Source organism: Schistocerca nitens, chromosome 2 (assembly GCF_023898315.1).
Source record: "Schistocerca nitens isolate TAMUIC-IGC-003100 chromosome 2, iqSchNite1.1, whole genome shotgun sequence".
In the NCBI taxonomy this organism is placed as follows: Eukaryota; Metazoa; Arthropoda; class Insecta; order Orthoptera; family Acrididae; genus Schistocerca; species Schistocerca nitens.
Window position 1 is genome coordinate 606,487,964 of NC_064615.1, and position 25,054 is coordinate 606,513,017.

General features: G+C 40.8%; 1 protein-coding gene across 1 annotated transcript in view; it reads right to left on the reverse strand.

The window, feature by feature from the left end:
• LOC126235191 (hemicentin-2-like) overlaps positions 1-25,054 on the reverse strand; it is a 534,119-nt gene that overhangs the window by 264,425 nt on the left and 244,640 nt on the right. Inside the window, exon 4 of the mRNA XM_049943921.1 lies at positions 23,593-23,898. Coding sequence (XP_049799878.1) covers positions 23,593-23,898 — 306 coding nt within the window. The remainder of the gene's footprint in view (positions 1-23,592; positions 23,899-25,054) is intronic.

The following is a 25,054-nucleotide window of genomic DNA, read 5'->3' on the forward strand; positions in this document are numbered from 1 at the left end:
AGTACAAAAAGAGAAAGCTTTAGTTCAGTGGAATTTTCTGGTTCCAAACTTTGCCATATAACGCATCATTACTACGTGTTACTATGCTTGTACATGCACCCACTTGTACAAGGAAAAACTCACTCATTGCCTAAGTAGGCTGGCGACCGAATTATTAATTATAGGTAGCATCTACTGTGTATACTTCTAGTCCATGCGAACGAGCAATTATACTTTACATTTGCTTGATGCATCACTGTAGTTATGGACTGAGTACAAGTCCGATCTTGCTTCTATTAGGTACACGCGGTCAACTTATGTACTAAAATCCTTGTTTATAAGGTGAAGCCCGTGAACTTGTTACAGTACAGGCTTTATACAGCTAACGTACGTCCGATTACGGCGGGAGCGTTACAAGTGGCTTCCCGGTGACAGGACATCCAGTTGTGGTCGATTACAAATTAACGTAAAGATCGAACAGTGGATGTTCAGTGGCACGAATAGCAATAAAGTTCAGTAAAATAAATTACAGTGAGCGTCAAGTATAATAGTGTGGTATAGTTGGCATTCAATATGGACAGGAACGTAGGCAGGGTAGATGCGCCAAGCGAAATGGAGAATGCGGCTGGCAGTAGCAGGAGTTTACATGGTCAGATAACAGATGGCGTTAGCGGAAGACAATTGGCGTACACACAATACCATGAACACGTCAACGAACAGATTGGAATGTCGAGATCGTCTCGAACACAGCAAGGGACAAAACAGGAAGTAGAGGGTGAGTTGGTAGATGATAGTGGGTACGTGAACGAATCCACTGACATGTTTGATTCACCACAGATAAAGAAAGAACCGAAAGAAACTTCTGAAGTAGAATCGGAACACATCGATCCTGTAGAACAAAACAGTATAAAAATTTTAAGTATGAACGACTTATTTGAACAATTAACCAAACAAATTGCAGGACAGAATGAGCAGCTTAAAACACACGTTGACGAGCAGCTCAAAACACAGAATGAGCAGCTTAAAACACACGTGGATTGAATTAAAGCACTGGTCGAAGGACAGGGAATTAAAATTAGTAAACAAATAGAACAAGTAGAACAGAAAATGGGTAATTTAAATTCTGTGGTAAATACTCTGAAACTTGAAATTGATACCATTAACAAGAATATGGATACTATGCAGGGGGAAATTGGAAACGTTAATAGTAGATTTGATGTTGAAATTCTCAACATCCAAGAGAAAGTAGAGCCTCTGGTTGAAACTAAGATAGACGAAAAAGTTTTCGGTCTTAAAACTGAGATCGTAAACGAATGTCAACACGGAATATCACGGTTGGAAAAGGTAGTTTTAGAAACTGGAAGGGATTTAGATAAAAAGTAACCGGATGTGTTCAAAACTGTGAACAGAATACTACGAAAATTCAAGGCAGAATTTTCGATCTGGAAAGCAAAATTAAAGATAGGCCTGGTGTTGTCTGTAATGGCACACCGATTACGAAGCTGTTAGAAGGCGAGGAACGCTTCGATCCAGCCAAGAAACATAACGGGTGGCATCCGTTAGATTTTATCAAAAATTGCGAGAGAGTATTTCCTGAGCACTTGTCTGATCAGGAAAAGATAAACGTTGTAATTAGCGCCTTAGCAGGTGACGCTAAGCGCTGGGGAATAAATTTAAATATCGAACGAATGACGTTCGAAGTATTCAGGCAAAGATTTACGGAAGAATATTGGTCTGAACAAAAGCAGGACCATTTATGGCGGGAGTTCATCATGGCCAAACAGCATGATAATAGGGGCAGGAATTCTTTGAAAGATTTCTGCGAGTATTGGTACAGGAAACTGACGCATTTAAGAGGCCGAAGATCAGATTCAGAAATTATCTGGAAGTTATATAAAAAGCTCCCAGAAGATTCAAAGAGGTATGTAGGAAGCAATCATCGCAGCTTCCAAGCATTTCTCGAAAGAGTCGAAGACGAAGACCATTGGCGCACAAGTCGTGCCAATTATCAAAACTTTGGTAACCATAATAACCGACACAATGACGAACGAAACGACGGCGATGGATTTCGCGTCAATGTAATACAAAGAGGAAGAGGCAGAGGAAGAGGTAGAGGAAATTATTCAGGTCGCGGTAGAGGGTATACCGCGCAAAATAATAACGACGCGGGAAACTAATTTCCGCGAACGTTACGGGCCAAACGGAAGCGGACAATACATACCGGCCCCGATTTGAAAAAAGATACCGGACCGACCGTAATGTAATGAGACAGGCTAGGGACAGACATGGAACGCCGCGACGTGTTGTGGCGAAACGAGCGTCAGGTGCGAGCCAGAGTGAGTCATCTCTGCCGCACAGAGCGCTACATGTTAACAGGCGAGTGGAGCATCAGAGGGCAACGGCCCAGCCTAGCAGAACATCTGTTAGGAAAGAAGCCGCTAGAAATATGGCAGCAGTAGATACGAACATAGCCGTCAGAGCTAATGAAAATTTTACGAGTGATAATTCCGAGGCAAAGGAAACGATAAAGGAAACTGTGAATACACAGAGAGGTGCGGTTAGCAGTGTTTGCAATGAGATAAAAGGCGAGAATGAATTAGCAGAAGTAACTGATTGGCGTGTGCAGATCGATGATCTGTACAAGGGCCTAAAGCAATGTGAGTGGGAGGATTTTAAGAAGGAGTATGAGGCAAAGAAATTAGTTAGTGGAAAAGGAGATAGTAGGGACGTTGATAAGGTGACGTGGCCCGAATTGGAAGAGGAGAGAATAAATAGCGCCGCGCAAAGTACGCGTGCCGCCAATAGGACGCAGATTAAGGGTAGGAAGGATTTGGAGGATGAAATCCTCAGCATTGACGAAGAAATAACTTCTGCTAACAGTCCGCCAATAGTACAAGCTGCTCCCGAGAGGCACCGTGGAGAAGGGGCAGATGATTACCTGAAAGTAATCAAAGTCCACGAGGATTACACCAAATATGAAGTCACAGTGGATGTGAATAAAGCTGAGGATGAGGCCGTATTGCCAAAAGAGGAGATTGAGTTAAAATCCAAGCCTGACGACAATACAGAGGAGGAACTTAGTGCCTGTCTCAGAAAAGCTTTTATGTTAGAACCTGAAAGCGATCCAGTATGGTCGGATTCTGACGATAGTTCAGATGATGAAAGGTACGCAAATACAGACGAAAATGAATATACTAACTTTCCCTATTGTTCAAAAGTAGCGTACTTAAGTGAATCTGGTGCTGAGGAAGATAGTAGTGATGACTCTAGTGAAGATGAATTTTTAGGTGTAGACGAAAGTACATATACTTTTACTGAAAGAGGGTATGAGAAAATTAGTGAAAATTTTCCAGAGCAAGATACAGTAAATAGAAGTGGGCAAAAACCGAATGAATTATTAAGTAATGTAAAACAGGGGCATAATTTGCAGGAACCTCCAGATGATACTATACTGGGGCATGCCTTAATAAATGTTTTGAAGGAGTGTGAATTACAGGAACAAAAAGAACCACCTGATAAAATGATAGCAGAACAGGGAATGTTGTAACTTGCTAAAGACTTTGAAATTTCGAAACCTAAAAAACCACCTGATGAAACGAAACGTTGGCAAGATCTGAATGGCTTAGTGAAAGATGTAGAAAACAGGAGGCCTAAAAAGCCACCAGACTTAAGTGACTGTTTTATGAACACTAAAAGACTGCCTTGTTAATAAAGAGACTGGGGGCAGGATACTGTATTTGTATATATTATTAGTATTATGCATGACTTTATTATTACTGTATCTCAGTGTTACCTGAAAGTGAATTATTGTTTTGTTGATTTGGAGTCTGGGGCAGATTTATATCGGATTTTGAGAATGTCATGAACACATTACATCATGAAACTACAGGATTTCCACCAGAAGAAATTTTGTTAGGCAGAAATAGTAAAAGTTTAATTGAAGAAAAACTAGAGTTTCCACCTTGTACAAGTTTGGGATTGGATCAAAAGAAAGAATTGGTGATAAAAAGGGCAAAGCAAAAAGCTGAATCTAGATCTAAAAGACACAATAAAAATTTAAAAGTTTCAAAATTTAAAATTGGAGATTATGTTCTTTTAAAAACCCACGAAAAGTCTAGTGAACTAAACCAAGAAATTTCAAAATTTAAATATATTTATAATGGACCATATATAATACAGAATATTCCACACGACAATGCTTACTACCTGATCTACCCAAAATCCAAAAGACCTTTAGGTGTAAGAAATATTGTGGACCTGAAACTGTATGTTCCTAGAAATGAGTGATATAAGGATAATCAGAAAGCGACTTGCAGTAAATGTGCTGTATCTTATGCTGAACCCAAGTTATTCTAAATGTAACTAATCTTTGTAAATGTCTGTATACCCTTGAAAGTGTGCTAATGTAGTTATGTGAGTTTCAGATTACCAATTGTACTGTAACTGTAAAAATGTATGGAGAAAAGGACTGAAATGAAAGGATAAATGCTATCAGCCAGATAAAAGATGGGACTGTCAAAATTGAAAATGGGCAGTGTATGAACCATAATATGAAGGACTGCAAAATACCAATGAAGGCAGATAAATAGTCGATGGAAAATTGTAAATGTGATCCAGGAGATGTGACAATATGAAATAAAAAGGAGTGCCCAAATCCGCATAATAGGCAGCAAATATGTGTAGTTAATTTTCTGAATATATGTGTGTGTGTTTTGTTTAGTAAGTAAGGAAATGGACTGCTATTCAAAGCAAGCAGCGACAAATTATCTTATAGTGTGTACAAAATAGGCAATTGCTTTTGTAGTTAAATAATTGTATTCCAGAATTTTAAATTATTTCTTTGAAAAATTTATAAAAAATGATTAAATTACTATTTTAGTAATGTTATGATGGGAAGTTGGACTGTGCAAAAGGCACTTGAGTAAATGACAAATAATTATTCTTGATGTGTTAAAAGAATAAGCCCATATACAGTGAGTAGAAGGACATATGTAGTGTAAACCATTTGGACATTTAAGTAAAGATTCAGAACCACTGTATAATTGTAAGATTTAGTGTTCCCATAAAATTTGGACTTAAGAAAATTTTCTGGAAACAGGCGCATGTGTAATGACAACTGTATATATAATAATTTTTTTTCTTTATGAATTTAGATAAATTAATGTAAGTAATGTTTTGAACTTCTTTTTCGGTTCGTATCGTGATGTTAAAGAAACTGTGAGCAACTTTTGAAATGAATATTATTATTTATGTTAGATTTCAAATAATGTGATAATCAAAAGGAAGTGTACTCAATGTTAAAACTATTGTCATATGTGAAAATTGTAATTTATACACTTGGTCCATACGTAGGTAATGCATTAGGATATGTGTAGTAGGAAACCTGTGGTGAATACCCTACCTGTAGGGAAGCGGGAAAAGGTGGAGGCAGGCGAGCGCGGGAAAACGCACACTGGCGCGGTTCGGCACAACGGGCTCAGTATTACAGTCGGAGGCGAGCAACAGTCGGAGTTGTGAATCGGTCAGAGGAACACGTACTGTACCGAGGCGGCTACCCAGGAAAAGTGGATTCCATTGAGCCTCGGATGCACCGATTCCGACGACTGCTTGGCATGGCTATATTCTGAGGCACAAAATTGGAAAGATTACGACGCTAAGAAGATGGAAAGTGCCGATGTAGTGTGAGCCGTAGCCGTGCTTGTATGTGTGCCGTGCTGCCCGCTATCTCGCTGCTCGCCAACCGCCGCACCGACTTGCACAGGTCAAACATTTATTTCATCTTTAGAAGTGTATCTGTGTGGACCAGTGTCGAAACTGTTTCTAACTGTTCAATAATAACGTGACTTTTACCAGAATTGCTTTAGCCATGACTTATCCTGATCACTGACCTAGACAGGGTCCTTACCTCGTATTGTGCAACCCGAGTATTCTGAACTGAATGTTTAAAATTAGTGTTAATAAGAATTATTAGCAGACAAATCTATGCTATAAAGAAGTTTAAAGTTCTATGTGTTATTGCAAATGTTGGTAAAGAACAAAAGTATGATTAACTTGGAAGAGAGTTTTTTTTAATTGAATTAGCGGTGTTATTTAATTAATCTGAGACAGAAATAATGACAGTTAAATTATTCAGAAGTAAGACAAAAGAGTAGTTATCCATAGATTAATAATTTTGAGCGTTTATTTGCCTTTTAGTACTTAACAGTTTCATTATAACGACAATAACAGTTTCAGCCCCCCCCCCCCTTCTCTTGTCCATTCTTTCAAACCTTGAAATGTGCTGATCAGATTTGACAAGTAAAGTTAAGTTCTATATTGAACCTAAGGATATTAGTGTTGTTTTCCAATTTTAATAGTGACATTGTATGTGTGCTTTCAAAACTGCTCCTTCTAGGACAATCTATGCCCGATTTCAGTCTGATCAATATACAAAATGCCGTTCGTAGTAATCATTGCTATGTGGTGTTGTGTAAATTTAGCTCGTCCAAATTAGTACAAAAAGAGAAAGCTTTAGTTCAGTGGAATTTTCTGGTTCCAAACTTTGCCATATAACGCATCATTACTACGTGTTACTATGCTTGTACATGCACCCACTTGTACAAGGAAAAACTCACTCATTGCCTAAGTAGGCTGGCGACCGAATTATTAATTATAGGTAGCATCTACTGTGTATACTTCTAGTCCATGCGAACGAGCAATTATACTTTACATTTGCTTGATGCATCACTGTAGTTATGGACTGAGTACAAGTCCGATCTTGCTTCTATTAGGTACACGCGGTCAACTTATGTACTAAAATCCTTGTTTATAAGGTGAAGCCCGTGAACTTGTTACAGTACAGGCTTTATACAGCTAACGTACGTCCGATTAGGGCGGGAGCGTTGCAAGGTGACTGAGTGTCACTTGTGTCACACGTGTGTACGCAAGATTTCCACACTCCTAAACATCCCAAGGTCCACTGTTTCCGATGTGATAGTGAAGTGGAAACGTTAAGAAACACGTACAGCACAAAAGCGTACATGCCGACGTCGTCTGTTAACTGACAGAGACCGCCGACAGTTGAAGAGGATCGTGATGTGTAGTAGGCAGACATACATCCAGACCATCACACAGGAATTCCAAACTGCATCAGGATTCTCTGCAACTACTGTGACTGTGAGGCAGGAGGTGAGAAAACTTCGATTTCATGGCCATACATCATGCCTGTAAATGAGAAACAACGCCTCACTTGGTGTAAGGAGCGTAAACATTGGACGACTGAATAGTGGATAAACGTTGTGTGAAGTGACGAATCGTGGAACACAATGTGACTATCCGATGGCAGAGTGTGAGTATGAGGAATGCCTGGTGAACATCATCTGCCAGCGTGTGTAGTGGCAACAGTAAAATTCTGAGGCGGTGGTGTTAGGTGTGGTCGGGTTTTTCATGGAGGGTGCTTACACATCTTGTAGTTTTGCGTGGCAGTATCATAGCACATGCCTGTTGTTGTTTTGGTCTTCAGTCCTGAGACTGGTTTGATGCAGCTCTCCATGCTTCTCTATCCTGTGCAAGCTCCTTCATCTCCCAGTACCTACTGCAACCTACATCCTTCTGAATCTGCTTAGTGTATTGATCTCTTGGTCTCCCTCTACGATTTTTACCCTCCACGCTGCCCTCCAATGCTAAATTTGTAATCCCTTGATGCCTCAAAACATGTCCTACCAAACGGTCCCTTCTTCTAGTCAAGTTGTGCCACATACTTCTCTTCTCCCCAATCCTATTCAATACCTCCTCATTAGTTACGTGAAATACCCACCTTATCAATCACATTCTTCTGTAGCACCACATTTCGAAAGCTTCTATTCTCTTCTTGTCCAAACTAGTTATCGTCCATGTTTCACTTCCATACATGGCTACACTCCATACAAATACTTTCAGAAACGACTTCCTGACACTTAAATCTATACTCGATGTTAACAAATTTCTCTTCTTCAGAAACGATTTCCTTGCCATTGCCAGTCTACAGTTTATATCCTCTCTACTTCGACCATCATCAGTTATTTTGCTCCCTAAATAGCAAAACTCCTTTACTACTTTAAGTGTCTCATTTCCTGATCTAATCCCCTCAGCATCACCCGATTTAATTTGACTGCATTCCATTATCATCGTTTTGCTTTTGTTAATGTTCATCTTATATCCTCCTTTCAAGACACTGTCCATTCCGTTCAACTGCTCTTCCAAGTCCTTTGCTGTCTCTGACAGAATTACAATGTCATCGGCGAACCTCAAAGTTTTTACTTCTTCGCCATGAATTTTAATACCTACTCCGAATTTTTCTTTTGTTTCCTTTACTGCTTGCTCAATATACAGGTTGAATAACATCGGGGAGAGGCTACAACCCTGTCTCACTCCTTTCCCAACCACTGCTTCCCTTTCATGCCCCTCGACTCTTATAACTGCCATCTGGTTTCTGTACAAATTGTAAATAGCCTTTCCCTCCCTGTATTTTACCCCTGCCACCTTCAGAATTTGAAAGAGAGTATTCCAGTTAACGTTGTCAAAAGCTTTCTCTAAGTCTACAAATGCTAGAAACGTAGGTTTGCCTTTTCTTAATCTTTCTTCTAAGATAAGTCGTAAGGTTAGTATTGCTTCACGTGTTCCAACATTTTTACGGACTCCAAACTGATCTTCCCCGAGGTCCGCTTCTACCAGTTTTTCCATTCGTCTGTAAAGAATTCGCGTTAGTATTTTGCAGCTGTTACTTATTAAACTGATAGTTCGGTAATTTTCACATCTGTCAACACCTGCTTTCTTTGGGATTGGAATTATTATATTCTTCTTGAAGTCTGTGGGTATTTCGCCTGTCTCATACATCTTGCTCACCAGATGGTAGAGTTTTGTCATGCCTACATTGATGTTTTAAGCACCCTCTTGCTTCCCACTCTTGAACAGGAATTCGGGGATGGGGATTGAATCCTACAACACAATCGAGCACCTGTTCATAATGCACGGCCTGTGGCGGAGTGGTTACACGACAGTAACATCCCTGTAGTGGACTGGCCTGCACAGAATCCTGACCTGAATCCTTTGGAACACTTTTGGGATGTCTTGGAACGCCGACTTCGTGCCACGCCTCACCGATCGACATCGATCTCTCCTCAGTGTAGCACTCCGTGAAGAAAGGGCTGCCATTCCCCAAAAAACCATCCAGTACCTGAATGAACGCATGCCTGTCAGAGTGGAAGCTGTCATCAAGGCTAAGGGTGCGCCAACATCATATTGAATTCCACCACTAGCGATGGAGTGTGCCACGAACTTCTAAGTCATTTTCAGCCAGGTGTCCTGATACTTTTGATCACATAGTGTAGTGTCACAGATATGATAAGGGAGCTGGGGTGGTAATCTTTCAACTCAAGGCGTTTAGCTTTAGGGTGTGATTTTTCCACGAAATTTCAAGCTGCTAGAGAGCAGGACTGTAAATAACTAGTCTGAATGTGTTTATGTTTCAAAATCCCACTGCACTAAAAGCATCTCTACAGGTTTTCAACTCACAATGCAGGTGCTCAAAATGGGTGCCTTTTATAAACAGCCTGTGCGGCTGGTCCCGGCGGAAGTTCGAGTCGTCCCTCGGGCATGGGTGTGTGTGTGTGTGTTTGTCCTTAGGATAATTTAGGTTAAGTAGTGTGTAAGCTTAGGGGCTGATGACCTTAGCAGTTAAGGGGCTCCGGAACGCCTTATACTTGCAATGTTAAAATAACGCTTATAAATTACATCTTTCCTCACAAAGTATTTGAGGTAGGAAGTTGAACTTTCTACAGATTATTTATTGGAATATGGGCTACAACTCAACACAGGGATTTTACAAAATTTTAGTTCAGTTATTAAAGATGATTTTTTTTCAATTGTAATGAAAATTCACAACATTTTTTGCAATTTTTTATTTATATATTCAAAAATATACAGTTTTTTGGAAAAAGGCTGTGTTAAATTATGCAGAAGGTACTGTGTAACATTTACTGAAAGTTTGAAACAAATATGTTTGGAAGATCCTTAGAAAACATGTAATTAGCATGAGAAAATAAAAGTTTTGGGAATTGAGCGACAAAGATTGGATTAACTTTTTAATGCATTCCAGGTCCATAGGATGGATTATCTTCATCCTCTGCAAACTCCTCCTCCAGCTTCCTCTTGTTCCTCCTCCTGTTTACTCTTGCTTGTATTTCTAGACTCTTTACAGCCCTGTCTGCAGCCCGAAGGCGTTCCTTGTCTAAAGCAAGCATCGCTCGTACCATGTTAGAACCTATCTTCATTCCCATATTTCTAAATACCTTGCACCTTACAATGTTGCCATCATTGAAAGTCGCAACAGCATCATACACACCAAAGTGAAGTGTTTCTATTCCAACAAATGGTTCAAATGGCTCTGAGCACTATGGGACTCAACTGCTGTGGTCATAAGTCCCCTAGAACTTAGAACTACTTAAACCTAACTAACCTAAGGACAGCACACAACACCCAGCCATCACGAGGCAGAGAAAATCTATTCCAACAAATACAGTCTTGGGGATTCTCGACCATATAACACTATTTACACTTTCATTGGGGTTTTGAGTTTTTCCGTGAATACACTTTTTCAACAGTTCAGGTGCTGCTAAGTCTCTGAAAATAGGTTTTATCACCTCCATTATTGGATGAGGCAGACTATGCTTCACCAGTTAGCAATCCTTTGTTATATTTACACCAACTGTCTTCTTCTTTGGGACATAAGCTATGTTGGGGATTTTCATCGGTTGAAGAAGTATGAAAAAAAAAGAGAGCCCAAACAGCCTTCTTCATTTCGTCGACACTTTGTGTATTTTGCCTAATAGCCATTCCATAATAGTTCTGTATTTTGTCAATTACACTGTCAGTTAACCTTCCCTTCCCATCCAACCCTTTACCATCACTGAGTTTTTGTTTTTTGTACGAAGCTTTCAGTCGCCGAAGTCTTGTTCCCATTCGCTTCTGTACGTGTCCAATACACTCAAATTTCTGCACTACAACATCATCACCATAGGGCTTCAGTCCTTGAACATGTTTGAAACTTTTAGAATCACCGTCACCAAGGTAATTAACATATCGCACTTTATCACAAGCCTCAGAACGCTGGAATATACTGGCAACACCAGCCACTTCCATTCCTCCACTACTGCCACTATAGTTAGCTTTGCAATTATTTTCATGTGTACCTTTATATTTTTGTGGACATCTACAATACTTTGATATTACTGCTACATCTAAAACTTTCCCTGTATACATACTGGTGGCAGATACTACACCATGAAGAGATGTGTGTCCCCGTTTATGCCAGGTACCATCGAACGCTGCAGTCAAATCTCTGTTACCATTATTTTCCATTACTGCCTCTTCCACAGCGTTCTTCATAGATTCTATACAGACATCTTCTACTTTAGACCCTATTAATTTATTATAGGTCGTAAACTTAGTTGGGGGATTTGGAAGATTCATGATGCCACAGAAAATTGCACCTGCAGTAGCACCCTTACCAACTGAACGCAAGGAATAAACAAATCTAATGTTGTGTTCGTAGATTTTGCTACCATTTTCTTCAGTTGCAGTTACTGCAACACTGTTCCAAAAGGTGGTCATGTATGAACACTTATCACATTTCAGTTGTATTTCACTAGCAAGTCCTACGTGCTTTATTATGGAGAGTTCCAGACCAACTTCACTATAATGAATACATCTTACACAGTTTGAAAAAATTCCTTTGAGAACCGACATATCAAATATTTCATTCACATCCGATTCGCCCATAAAACATTCATAGTTTTCACTCATTGAACCAAGCTTCTTCTGTGAAGTATTTTCTTTCCCACTTTGACTGCTATGGGCAGGTGTACTTGAGAGGTTAGGTTCACTCACTTGGTTATCGTCTTTATTGTTTACAGTAATATCACATACCTTTGGCTTTCCAACATTTCTCCTTTTCTTAAAAGCCTTCAGAGGATTTCTAATAACTTTACTTTTACTCATTATTATACTTCAACAAAACAGAGACTCAAGAAACAGAATTAATTACGAATATTTTCGAGATAACGACAGAGTAAATAAACATGAAACAATCGACAATCACACTGGCGATATACATTGAACCATCACAGGTTAGCCACAACACATACTTTATCTCACATCACTAAAATGTAACTGATGAACACGGACGTTAATAATAACACCATTAGACAGCAGTTTAACAGCGCCACAATGTGTCACGCCCATGTAGAACACATTTCAAAAAAAAAAAAAAAAATTAAAAATAGTTGTAGTCTTCGGAATTGAATAAATTATATATCTATTAAAAGGTAATAGTCTGCAGATTCAGAAAACGCAAAAAAGTAAAAATTGAACTTTTCATGATTTTGAGCCTTTCCGGAGCCCCTTAAGTCCCATAAGATTTCACACACATTTGAACATTTTTTATATCCAGCAAACGTCAGTACGTACGTGCAGTGCACTGAAGTCGCTTACATAAATTGTCCGGGAAAAGGAGACAGCCCACTTTGGAAATCTGTCCATCTGGTCGCCTATCGACAAGCGCGAACGAATTCTGTGCGACGGTAGAGAAAATAATATGCCTATGTGATTCGAGACGCCTGCCCCCTAGTGTAACTAAGTCAAGGTACATGTTACAAGCCGAAACTTGGAGAGATCTCACATCCACTGATAAGGGTCAGTTTACGTGTAGTGTTTTCTAAATTTTGTGCGGTCGTCTTCTATAATCCTGGAGTAACTTACCAATAACCCTCTATAGCACTAATTCTGGTTGCAAGAGTTATTCTTTTGATTTCTCCACTGATTTAGTTTAGCATACTGTCTTCGATTCACACTTCGGTTAATGCTTTTGAAACGTCACCGGTCCTTGTGAATAACTTTCATACTGGTCTTCAGCCCCATACCTTCATTAACTAACACACCATGTGTTTATAGGAGAGCAATAAATTCCTCAAGATGGCACTTGAAGGGTACCTCCTCCCATGCCACGGTGCCACCAGAATACAAGAGTTTGTAGGTGTCCTTGGGGGATCACACATTGCTCTGATGTTGATGATGAGTGGCAGTTACAAATGGAATGAATCCTTGATTATTAAATTTTCACTTTATGATAAACATCTCCATAAAACTTGATAAAACTATACGTAATGATTCATGGTGTAAAATGTGTCATTTCCGTCAGCCTGCGTCGTCTAAGTGTGTTAATGTCGTGTGCGCCATTAAACGGTAAAGTGCATATTCCATGGGAAGTTCGCCAAACGCGGCTAAAAAAAAATTAAGCTCGACAGAACCTAGTCATTTTCTATGATGTTGTACATTTCTGCGCTTTGAGCAACTGCTAATCTATAATCTTTACCCATAATCGTAACCTCTACTGTCTCTCTTCGTGCAGGAGCGAATTAAATGAGTCGATTGTATGTAAAAGTTTTACTGACAAGTTGCATGTCTTAACGGCCTTGAAGTGCAATAGGATATAAATCTAACATATGTATACAGTTTTAAAGTAATACTGTTGTGAACAATAGGACTTGTCTCCCAAACCTCCGGGGGGGCAACCGGTAGAATTTCTGCTAATGGGCCCCGCGTGAAAATAAACAACTACTACGGAGATTCGAAGTCTTTGCGACAGCCACCCAAAAGCGGCCATGCATTTCGCTGGATTGTAATTGCAAATACGATTCGCTGAAAATCCCGGCAGCCAGTAGCGTACCAATAATCATATTTATGTCCCATAAATCATCGTGTAGTGCGCTGCGGTGGAAGCTTCGTGGCCCAGTTAATTGTCTGCCTTTCCGTGTTCCTGAGCCTGCTGATAAAACGAATAACAACACCCTCATAGATTGTCGTTTTAATAGCAATAGACGATGCTTAAACACAAACAAAAGCGAAAATGAATGACGCAGTACCGCATCCCAAAGTTAAATAAATGTAACCCGCGCGACAGAATGTTTGTCTATCACTTAGACGTTATGCAAGTCACAACAAAACTTGTTTATGTTTACGTCTCTTGTTCTAGGGAAGCAGCATGCGACATTTCTCCTCGTGTTTGATAAAGGCCATTAACGTTATTTCAGAATATATTTTATATTTCCTTTAGCTGTTTATTATCAAGTTTGATTAGACTCACTCATGTATTTCAAAAGTTTGTTTGATTTGTGTCGGCATAAAGAGGTTTGAAAACCTTCGGCACGTTATCGTCCTTACCTGTGATGTGTTGTTTACAGAATTGGTTTTAATGCGATGCTACAGAGATATCTCTGGGGATTCCAGACAAAATTAAACCTTGCAAAAATAAATTTGATAGGCACATCTTTTTCTATACGAATGTTGATAAAGTTGTCTTTCATAGTTATTTTCTTACGAGAAACGTTAGAAAGTGATCTATCGTCACCGAATAGCATTTCCCACCATTCTGATAAACAGCAAAAGAGAAATCAGTTTACCCATACGCTCAAGGGTCAGCAGGAATCACGGCCCCAGATAGCGGTGGCATTCACGGTAGGCCGGCTTTATCACGAAAATTTTAATGCTTTCAATGGAAACAAATTTTACAAGTACATAGCGGATTTTATAAGGATCAGTCGAAAGAAAACGAGACACATGGGAAAAGTAAGTAAACTGTTTATTATTTGAGAAGTTATCACCATAACAGTTTATGCATTCCAGAATGAGATTTTCACTCTGCAGCGTAGTGTGTTCGGCACAAAGTTTTAATCTGCCAGGAAGTTTCAGTTAATGCGTTTATTCCACAGTAAGATAAGAGGCCCAATACCTTTATAGAAAAATGTTTGTGGTTATCTATGCAAACATAATTCTACCGAGGCGTGCACCTCTTTGTCTGGAGCAAACCGACGGCCACGTATGTCTTTCTTCAGGGCTTCAAAAATATGGAAATTGCATTGGAAGAGACCTGGTCTTTACGGAGGCTGTTCAAGAGCCTCCCAGCGGAACTCCTCCAGCGTACGACGAACAACCGAGGCAATATGTGGGCGGGCGCAAACCTACAACAGAATGATGCTGTCCGCAACACTGCTGGTCGTTTGAACTTGATGGCGCACTTCAGATTTTGCAGTGTCCACGAGGTAAGCCCTTACACATCCTCCATGCAGTCCCGATCTCCTTCCACGCGATTTCAGAGAGGCATTTCCCACTAACAAAACGCCTAGTAGATCTACTCATTTAACGCCTTAAAGAAATCAATTTTTCCATTGCCTCTACTTAAAACGTCCGTCACAAACAGAAATAATTTGCGTAATTCCTTTCAACACATGGCTCTATTTGTTGTCAAACGAAATTTCAAGGTCTTAAACCACGCCTCCGGGGGGAACATAGTGTTGAACCATGGCTGCAGTTCAACTATTCATCAAAGATACGTTAAAGCAGTATTTTTACAAACCGGAAACTGATATGCGTCATCACCGGTTGTATATCCTACCCACCTGAAAGAGACGTACGAAAACTTCTTACTACTTCTTGAGATCAAGGAAGTATGTTCCTTATGTATGTCTATTTATATTGTTCTACACACAAATATTTAACTAGCACCCTATGTAGTAATAAATACTCAAGTGGAACTGCTGCCGCATATTGTTCGCCTTTATACAGTGTTAAACATACATAAATTGTTGATGTAGTATTTCTCAAGAATGGCAGGTAAATGAGACCAACTGTTCGAATAGTATGAATCAGCAAGTTTCCAGTGGCTTAGAAAGAGTGCTGGATACCAACGTACCCGCAGGTTATTTGACTATTTGATCAGTGTAATTATTAATCCCTCGTCTTTTTTAGTAATTTCCCTTTCCACCATACTTTCTCCATTCACGCCGCAGATGCTTTGCAATGAATGAAAGAAAAACATCGAATTTTTTTCTGAGTGTGTGAGCTGAATTCCTTGATTTGTTTCAATGAGAAAGGCATCTTAGACGCCGTCTGAGTTAGAGACCAGGTAAATATGAGGGAGTGAAGGCCCATTGCAGACAAGAAGGTTTAAAGCAGCCATAGCCAACTAGTCTTAACACTTTTATTTTCCTTATATCTTGATACATAAGAAATTTCCACCAAGCAGTGTCCCAAGTGCACAATGGTCGACAGCTTAACAGATTGATCAGACGGAGACCGAAATAATCGTACAGAAAGATTCCAGGCGAAGTCTTAAGTGATGAGAACCACATCAAAATTTCGCATAAAATGACGAAAATTCTCACGCGACCAGAAAATGTACTACAAGAAAACGGAAATTAGGCATCCTGATCGTCTCGTAAAAGAAATCGTCCCAGCCAGAGGAAGATACAGCAGAGTGAGAGCACAGGGTGTAGCAATAATCACCGACGCTGAATAGCAGTCGCAGATGACTTACACCGGGTATGGAAGAACTCAAGTTGAATTCTGAAGATAATCATACTTGGGAATGATTAGTACAGGAAAAAATCAGCTGAGCTGTCTGTTTCTGACAGTAGTGGTGAACTAAGGGACTCAAAACAGTAATAATAATATCGTATTACACTTTTCTCAATAACTGATGAATGACATTGTTGCTACAGTGAGAGTACATAAATCATCTTACTCTCAATCAAACTCATCTAAACTGGTTGACACAATCAAAATCAACCTGTTCCTACTTTTTTTCCCCCCACTTGTCGGCAGTGTCGACCTGCTTGCCCAGGAACCCAGCTGCCTCATCGTACCTCCATGTAGGAGGTAACTAGAACATAGTGGCTAGCGACAGCTAAACACAGTGGGTCACTGCACCTTATCTTCATACTTAGCAGTCAGCTTCTTGCTATCTTGTTTGTGGATTGTCGCTGGAATATTATTAAGAAATTGGCAGTCTACCAATACACCATACCCTAAAGGAATCGTCGACATTGCAACTTATCTGTTATCAGGTAATACGCCACTTAGTTTCTATGACACCTAGTATTTAAAAGTTGATAAATGTCGTCATATATAGGGCCTCTGGCGAACACCATTCCCCAGTGTTGTCAGGTTGAACGCAGGGCTGAAAGTCATTACGAAACTCATAGAGATCAGAGACGAAAGGAGACCTGTATGTTGCGTCTCGTGCTATGCTATGATGTGTACGCCCTCTGTACATCATAAAATGGCCAGGCGAACAAGGCAGAGACGTTTTGGCTTTCTGTATGTTTTGAAGGCATGTGAGAGGAATCAGTGAACTCCCTAGTGTATATGGGAGGAGAGAGGATGCCGATGGCTTCCGTGAAACCAAATCAGATGTGGAGAGCAGTTTGATAGTGGGGCAAGGAAAAGCGCAACACAGCCACGATGAATTTCGGATACTGTCTCTTAGTTGATGACGCTATGTACACAGACAATCATTTATAATGAGCATTTATTACACTACAGAAAGTCTTACTGCATGAATCCATGCTGACCGACTTCCGCAGAACAATAAGTAATCAGAAAGCATGACGCTTGTAGACGATGCCATACGGGCGGTGGAGACAGTGCGATGTGTACTGCAGTAACAGCTCACAATAAGTATGTTTTATTTTTTAAAGTAGTAGCAGTACATAATTTTCAGAAACGAATGTAGACGAAGAAACAGTTAATGCTATAAAACTGTTCCTCGACCGCGTTACGAAAAATAACTCTTGTTTTTCCGAACAGAAAGCTGCACTTCGTTCGTAACATTCAATACCTCATGCAATGGAAGATAAGGTGATACAGCATACGATGCTGATGGTGGAGCGTTTAGGATAGCAGACATTCTCTAGCAGGACTAAAGATGCGATGCACCACAAAAAGTAAGCCTTGCATTTAACATGGATTTTCCAGTATCTCTTGCAAAACATTCTTTAGTATATTCAGCTTACGATACATCAATGTGCTGATCATTTTTTACAGGTTTCCGAGCAGCTTTGTTAATAAAAAAATTAGAAAGGGCGTTATTTCAAGCTGTGTGTGGTTAAAACACTATGGAGTATTACGCATGCGTCTATGCACTATAATTTTCCACATGCCTCTTGTCAATATTTTGAACCATTTTTGGTTAGAGGAGCGATGACTAGGACACAACTATGTGTAACGATTTGCAAATGTCGTAAACCTTTAATTTTTTTCAGTACCAATGAGCATATCATAAGTACATCTTTCAGACAAACATCTAGGGGTGATAGATCAGGTCATATGTGGCACTTTTTGTTTGAAACATAATGTTCACCGGCACTTCCTAGCGATGCTAAGCATCGTTTAGTATTCGCCAGCCCTGGGAAGACGACACTTTACCGAAATAGCAGGGTCTAGTAACAAGATGCACAAAATCATACTTAACCTAATAAATTGATACAGAATTTTCAATATGAAAATCCTAAGGAATTTTTATAAGGCCTCTGTTCGTTCAAATATACGTAAACAATGTAGCAGACAATCTGGCAACCCTCTTTAGATTGCGTGCACATGATGCTGCAATTTACCGTCATGTTAAGTCACCAGGTGATCAAAACGAATTGCCAAATGATTTTGACAATATATCTGTATTGTGCAAAAAGTGGTAATTGACTCTGAATCATGAAAAGTGTGAAGTCATCCACATGAGTACTAAAAAGATTCTGCTTAATGTCAGTTACACGATAAATTATACTAATCTGAAGACTGTAAAATCAACTAAATAATTGGAGATTACATCATCATAGACTAGGAGGAATCAGAGCCCGCACAGGAAGATTTAAGGATTTCTTTTTCCAGCGCGCTGGAACGGTAGAGAAGTACCTTAAAAGAGGTTCGATAAACACTTGGCCGGGCACATAACTGTGAATTGCAGAGGTACCAGGTTGATGTAGATGGAGATGAAGACTGAGTCCCTGTCAGTGTAGAAATATAGTTTTGAAGCGAATAGGGAACTTCAATTTCAGACGCCTGCCTCCTTTCGCATGGAGAATATGGCTGGGTAATAAGCGACACACACTGCATAAGAACGCCGAAGAGTGCCTAAGCCCTGTCAGTCCTCTCGAGCACAACCAGCCTTAAGGGAAGTTAGAACGGAAAAGAAAATTCACATTTTCAGATTTTTATCTCATTATAAAATTTGCAATATTCCAAATAATATATATATATATATATATATATATATATATATATATATAATTAACTACTCACCCGAAATCGATGAAACTGGCGTTACTTCTCGACGTAATCGCCCTGCAGACGTACACATTTTTCACAACGCTGACGCCATGATTCCATGGCAGCGGCGAAGGCTTCTTTAGGAGTCTGTTTTGACCACTGGAAAATCGCTGAGGCAATAGCAGCATGGCTGGTGAATGTGCGGCCACGGAGAGTGTCTTTCATTGTTGGAAAAAGCCAAAAGTCACTAGCAGCCAGGTCAGGTGAGTAGGGAGCATGAGAAATCACTTCAAAGTTGTTATCACGAAGAAACTGTTGCGTAACGTTAGCTCGATGTGCGGGTGCGTTGTCTTGGTGAAACAGCACACGCGCAGCCCTTCCCGGACGTTTTTGTTGCAGTGTAGGAAGGAATTTGTTCTTCAAAACATTTTCGTAGGATGCACCTGTTACCGTAGTGCCCTTTGGAACGCAATGGGTAAGGATTACGCCCTCGCTGTCCCAGAACATGGACACCATCATTTTTTCAGCACTGGCGGTTACCCTAAATTTTTTTGGTGGCGGTGAATCTGTGTGCTTCCATTGAGCTGACTGGCGCTTTGTTTCTGGATTGAAAAATGGCATCCACATCTCATCCATTGTCACAACTGACGAAAAGAAAGTCCCATTCATGCTGTCGTTGCGCGTCAACATTGCTTGGCAACATGCCACACGGGCAGCCATGTGGTCGTCCGTTAGCATTCGTGGCACCCACCTGGATGGCACTTTTCTCATCTTCAGGTCGTCATGCAGGATTGTGTGCACAGAACCCACAGAAATGCCAACTCTGGAGGCGATTTGTTCAACAGTCATTCGACGATCCCCCAAAACAATTCTCTCCACTTTCTCGATCATGTCGTCAGACCGGCTTGTGCGAGCCCGAGGTTGTTTCGGTTTGTTGTCACACGATGTTCTGCCTTCATTAAACTGTCGCACCCACGAACGCACTTTCGACACATCCATAACTCCATCACCACATGTCTCCTTCAACTGTCGATGAATTTGAATTGGTTTCACACCACGCAAATTCATAAAACGAATGATTGCACGCTGTTCAAGTAAGGAAAACGTCGCCATTTTAAGTATTGAAAACAGTTCTCATACTCGCCGCTGGCGGTAAAATTCCATCTGCCGTACGGTGCTGCCATCTCTGGGACGTATTGACAATGAACGTGGCCTCATTTTAAAACAATGCGCATGTTTCTGTCTCTTTCCAGTCTGGAGAAAAAAAATCGGAGGCCTTAGAACTTGAATGCACCTCATATATTACTTGTAAACTCACATGGGAAGTTTATTTTATTTTTTTTTAAAATATAGTATCCACCGGTTGAAAATGCTAAAAATTTTAAATGCAAGATCAAATAAAAACGGTAATTTTTTATATACAAGGCTACGGATCGCTATCTTATCAAAGTTAAAGTACGTGTTTGTTTTGGTAGCGCTGTATTTTATCGTTTCATAGCATAAAAACGCGTTGTATGTCGAAGTGCTAACGTTTTTCCGAGGAAAAATGATAAATAGATAGGTTAACCTCTCAAAAAGTAAAGCATGACGCCAAAACGAAGTGTTTTTCAGAAACGTAGGTTACATGCTAATAAATTTTCGAATAAATGGAAACATTGTGTTCAACATGTGGCGTGCAAAGTTACAGGCAATGAAATACAGGCAAATTTGTCAGTATCTACAGAAACACCCATTATTGCTTCGAAGATTAAAGTAAAACTTTGTGATACACGGTTTTCTCAAAACGAAATTGATGTAAATGGTACGTTAGGTTATGTTCTGATAGATTTACACATCTAACAAGGGTATTAGGTGAATGTGTGTATTGTAAAATATGTGGAGGGCTAATTTGTTTACATGAAGACAGTGAGGTATCAAATGGATTAGCCAGAAAACATATCATTTATTGTGTCATTTGTAAATATACTCATTCATTTTCGAATTCTGGTAAGTGTAAAGATAATTATTTTGAAGTAAATGTTAGGTGGTTTTATCGATTGAGAGCTATTGGCAAAGGGCACGCAGAGGACAGCAGGAACAACGTATGCCGTAGTGAATATGCCACGCCCACCCTGTAAAATCGACAAGTATGCAGGATTTATTGGCGCTGCTGTGGAATCTGTTGCATGTAAGTCAATGAAGGGTGCTGGAAACGAAGCTGTTGAAATAAATGATGGTATGACTGACATACCAGTAACTTTTGATGGCACTTGGCAGGAGCGCGGCTACAGTTCTAAGAATTCTGTTGCTACGGTGACCAGTGTGGATACTGGAAAGTTGATAGATATCCAGATTTTTACCAGACATTGTTATAAGTGTAAATCAGGGAATGAAGATGGGCATATCTGTGACAGAAATTATGAAGGAACAAGTGGTGGTATGGAGGCCTCTGCAGCTATTGAAGTTTTTAGTCTATCTGTGAACGAAAGTGGAGTGTGTTATACTAAGTTCTCAGGTGATGGAGACTCAAAAGCATGTAACAGTGTAGTAGCCGCTCAGCCTTATGATGAGAAGATTATCACAAAACTGGGATGTGTTGGTCATGTCCAGAAGAGGATGGGCACCAGGTTGAGAAAGTTGAAAAAAAGTTTGAGAGCCAAGAAACTTTCTGATGGTAAAACCATAAGAGGCAGGCTGACAGACAAAATGATTGATGAACTACAGCAGTATTATGGGATACCTATTAGAAATAATAGTGAGGATTTGTTGAAAATGAAGCAGGTCGTATGGGCTGCCTTCTTCCACAGTCTGTCAACTGACGAAAAACCAATACGCCACCTTTGCCCTCCTAGACCTAATTCATGGTGCAATTACCGCAATGCCCAGTACTCAAACAGTTCATACAGCCACAAACTTTCAAACTTTCCATTCCAGCAGCAGTCATGGATATCATAAAACCTATTTACAGAGACCAGGCAAACCATGAATTACCGAAGAGGTGTCTGCACGGTTAGACTCAAAATCCCAGTGAGTCGTTCAAAAATCTTATATGGACTCGCTTACCAAAAAATGTTTTTGTTTGAATGAAGATACTAAAGTGGGAGGGGGCGGGAGGGGGAGGGGGGGTGTCAGTGATGTTGGCAACATTGGTAGGATGAAAGTGCTACAGCATACGGGAATTAATCCTGGAGCAAACTGCATCAGAGAACTTGAACAGATGGGCCAGGTTCGCATGGATAAAGCAGAGTATGCACAGTAGTTGGCCACTAAGGAGTACAGAAAGAAGAAAAGAAAAAAAAACTTGGAGAAAGATCAAGAGGATGATATACAGCATGGTGCAGGGTGCTCCTGAGTGACTAAAAATAAAAAATTAAGCATATATTAAGTGAGTTACAGCCTTTTGAAACTATAGAAGCCATTCCTGAAAATTTAGATTTTCTGTTGCATTTTTCCCTAAATTTCATAAACCACTTCGAGTAGAGTATTCAAGTTTTCAGGGAGTAAGAACATACATATCCTGAAAGAAGAACATAATGTTAAGTATAATTAAAATTATTTAGGATAACGTACAAAAAAGTACACAAAATTTTAACCGTATAGTTAAAAATTGTATTTCCGAAAGCAGTGGCAGAAATGCAGTTATTGTAGTTCACTAGACTCAGAACGTACGGTTTAATGTCCTGTAAAAGTTTCATGCCAATGACCACAGTGGTTCTTGAAATACAGGGAAGTCAAGCCACTAAGTTTAACATTGTCAGAATAGGGCGTTACAACTCCCCTTAAATGACACCTAGGTTGGCGGGAAGCTTTGGCGAACATTTCGTCTCTAACAAAAGATGTCCCCCATGACGCGGTGTGACACACCCAGACATACGTCGCTAGTACTTTGAAGCGCCCTGTATAATGGCGTGTGAAAGTAATAAACATTAATTTTGTTTAATACCATCGGAGTCTAGACTCCATATGTAATTGTCCACCTGTGGAGTTAGGGTTTTGAATGTCAAGTACGAGAGGGGTACGGGAGATTTGAAACAGTCAGACCAGCTAAAACACTCGAGAGGTGCTGCACCTAGAGTGTTTGTTTAAGGAGGTCATCTGACGGTAAATTTCAAGAACATGTTGTGTGCATCAGACTAAGAAAATTTGAAGTATCTTAGAACACTTGTGGCCATGTACAAATCAGTCTTCTGAAATAGTCATAAGTTGAAGTGAGAGCAGTGAAGATGGCTCCTGAGCTGTAGAGGGTTGGTTGGTTGATTTGAGGGAGGGGAACAAACAGCGAGGTCATCGGTCCCAGCGGATTAGCGAGGGACGGGGAAGGATGTCGGCCATGTCCTTTTCAAAGGAACCATCACAGTATTTGCCTGAAGTAATTTAGGGCAACCGAGGAAAACTCAAATCGAGATGACCGGACGCGGGTTTGAACCTTCGTCCTCTCGAATGCGAGTCCAGTATGCTAACCACTGCGCCACCTCGCTCGGTCGGGAGGGTGTTGGTCGCAGTGCTGGCCGCTGCACTCACCCCTGACGGACAGGTTGACGGTGAGGTGACTGGCGTCGTGCAAGGCGGGCTCGCAGCGGTAGGCGCCCGCCTCCTGGTACAGCACGCGCTCGATGGTGAGGTCCGGCCCCGCGCCCACAGGCTCTGGAGGGCTGCCCAGGCGGCTCCAGCAGGAGGCGCCGCCGCCCGGGCACTGCAGCGTCACCGTACTGCCCAGGGGCACCTCCAGCTGGCGCTCCAGCGACCCCCGCGACGGCGCCACGCCGCCAGCACTGCCCGGGGCCGGCGTCGAGCCGCCCAGCGAATCCTCCTCTGCTGGGTCCGACGCTGCAGCAACAAGCAATAGGAGACCATTCACAAAAGTGCTACCTAGTTGGAACACCATGTCCAAATGAAATTTGGACAACAGTGAAGGATAACTCCTCTCCGTGGCAGTCACTAAGGCAAGACCATTTCCAAGAGCCTTACCCAAGTGGAACACCGTGACTAAATCGACTGTTGCCAACAGAGATGGATAACATCGTCGTGCGGTAACCAAAGTGGAACAAAACGTTTAAATACTAGGTCTCTCATCACTACCAGCTTCCACGCTGGCCAAATTGTGCAGCATTACTGAAAAAGGCATACTGAGTAGCACATGTCTACAAAAATGGCGTCCTACAATGTATAGTAAAACGAGCTACTTAATTACTTTCTTTTATGTTAAAACTGCTGTACAGCTTCAATTTATTTAAACAACTGCATCACAGATCTATGGTAAGCTGTTTGAGAAACAACATTTTGTTGGGACTAAATGTTCGCTGACGTTTCCCAGTGACGCCAGGTGCCGTTTTATTGAATTCGCATTCCCTGGAACGACGCGACTGCATCGATTCTGCGGAGTCTACTTACCAGTGTGCTGCACCTAATCTGCCTATCTCAATAAATTGACAGAGTGACTTTCAACAAGAAAACCTTAAAAATTACTGTCTCTCTAAGAAAGGGAAAGATATTTTACAAAATTGGTCTACCAACTTCAACGAAATGTGTTTGGCTTATAGGCAAGACACACTGCACATGAACGCCACAGAGTTCTTACTTCCTCACGCCTCTCAGGTGCATTATCAATCATTATAGAGTCCTAACTTCGCCAGGAAACATCGACGAAAAATGAAACGTGTTTCCCATGACTGACCTCTTACTGTTGAACACAAGCATTTTGAACCCTCTGGCCCCCCCCCCCCACCCACCCACACACACACACACACACACACATATGTATATATTTGGGCGCCGTCCGCGGTGGCCGTGCGGTTCTAGGCGCTGCAGTCCGGAACCGCAGGACTGCTACGGTCGCAGGTTCGAATCCTGCCTCGGGCATGGATGTGTGTGATGTCCTTAGGTTAGTTACACACACACACACATATATATATATATATATATATATATATATATGGTGTTTCAAAAATGACCGGTATATTTGAAACGGCAATACAAACTAAAC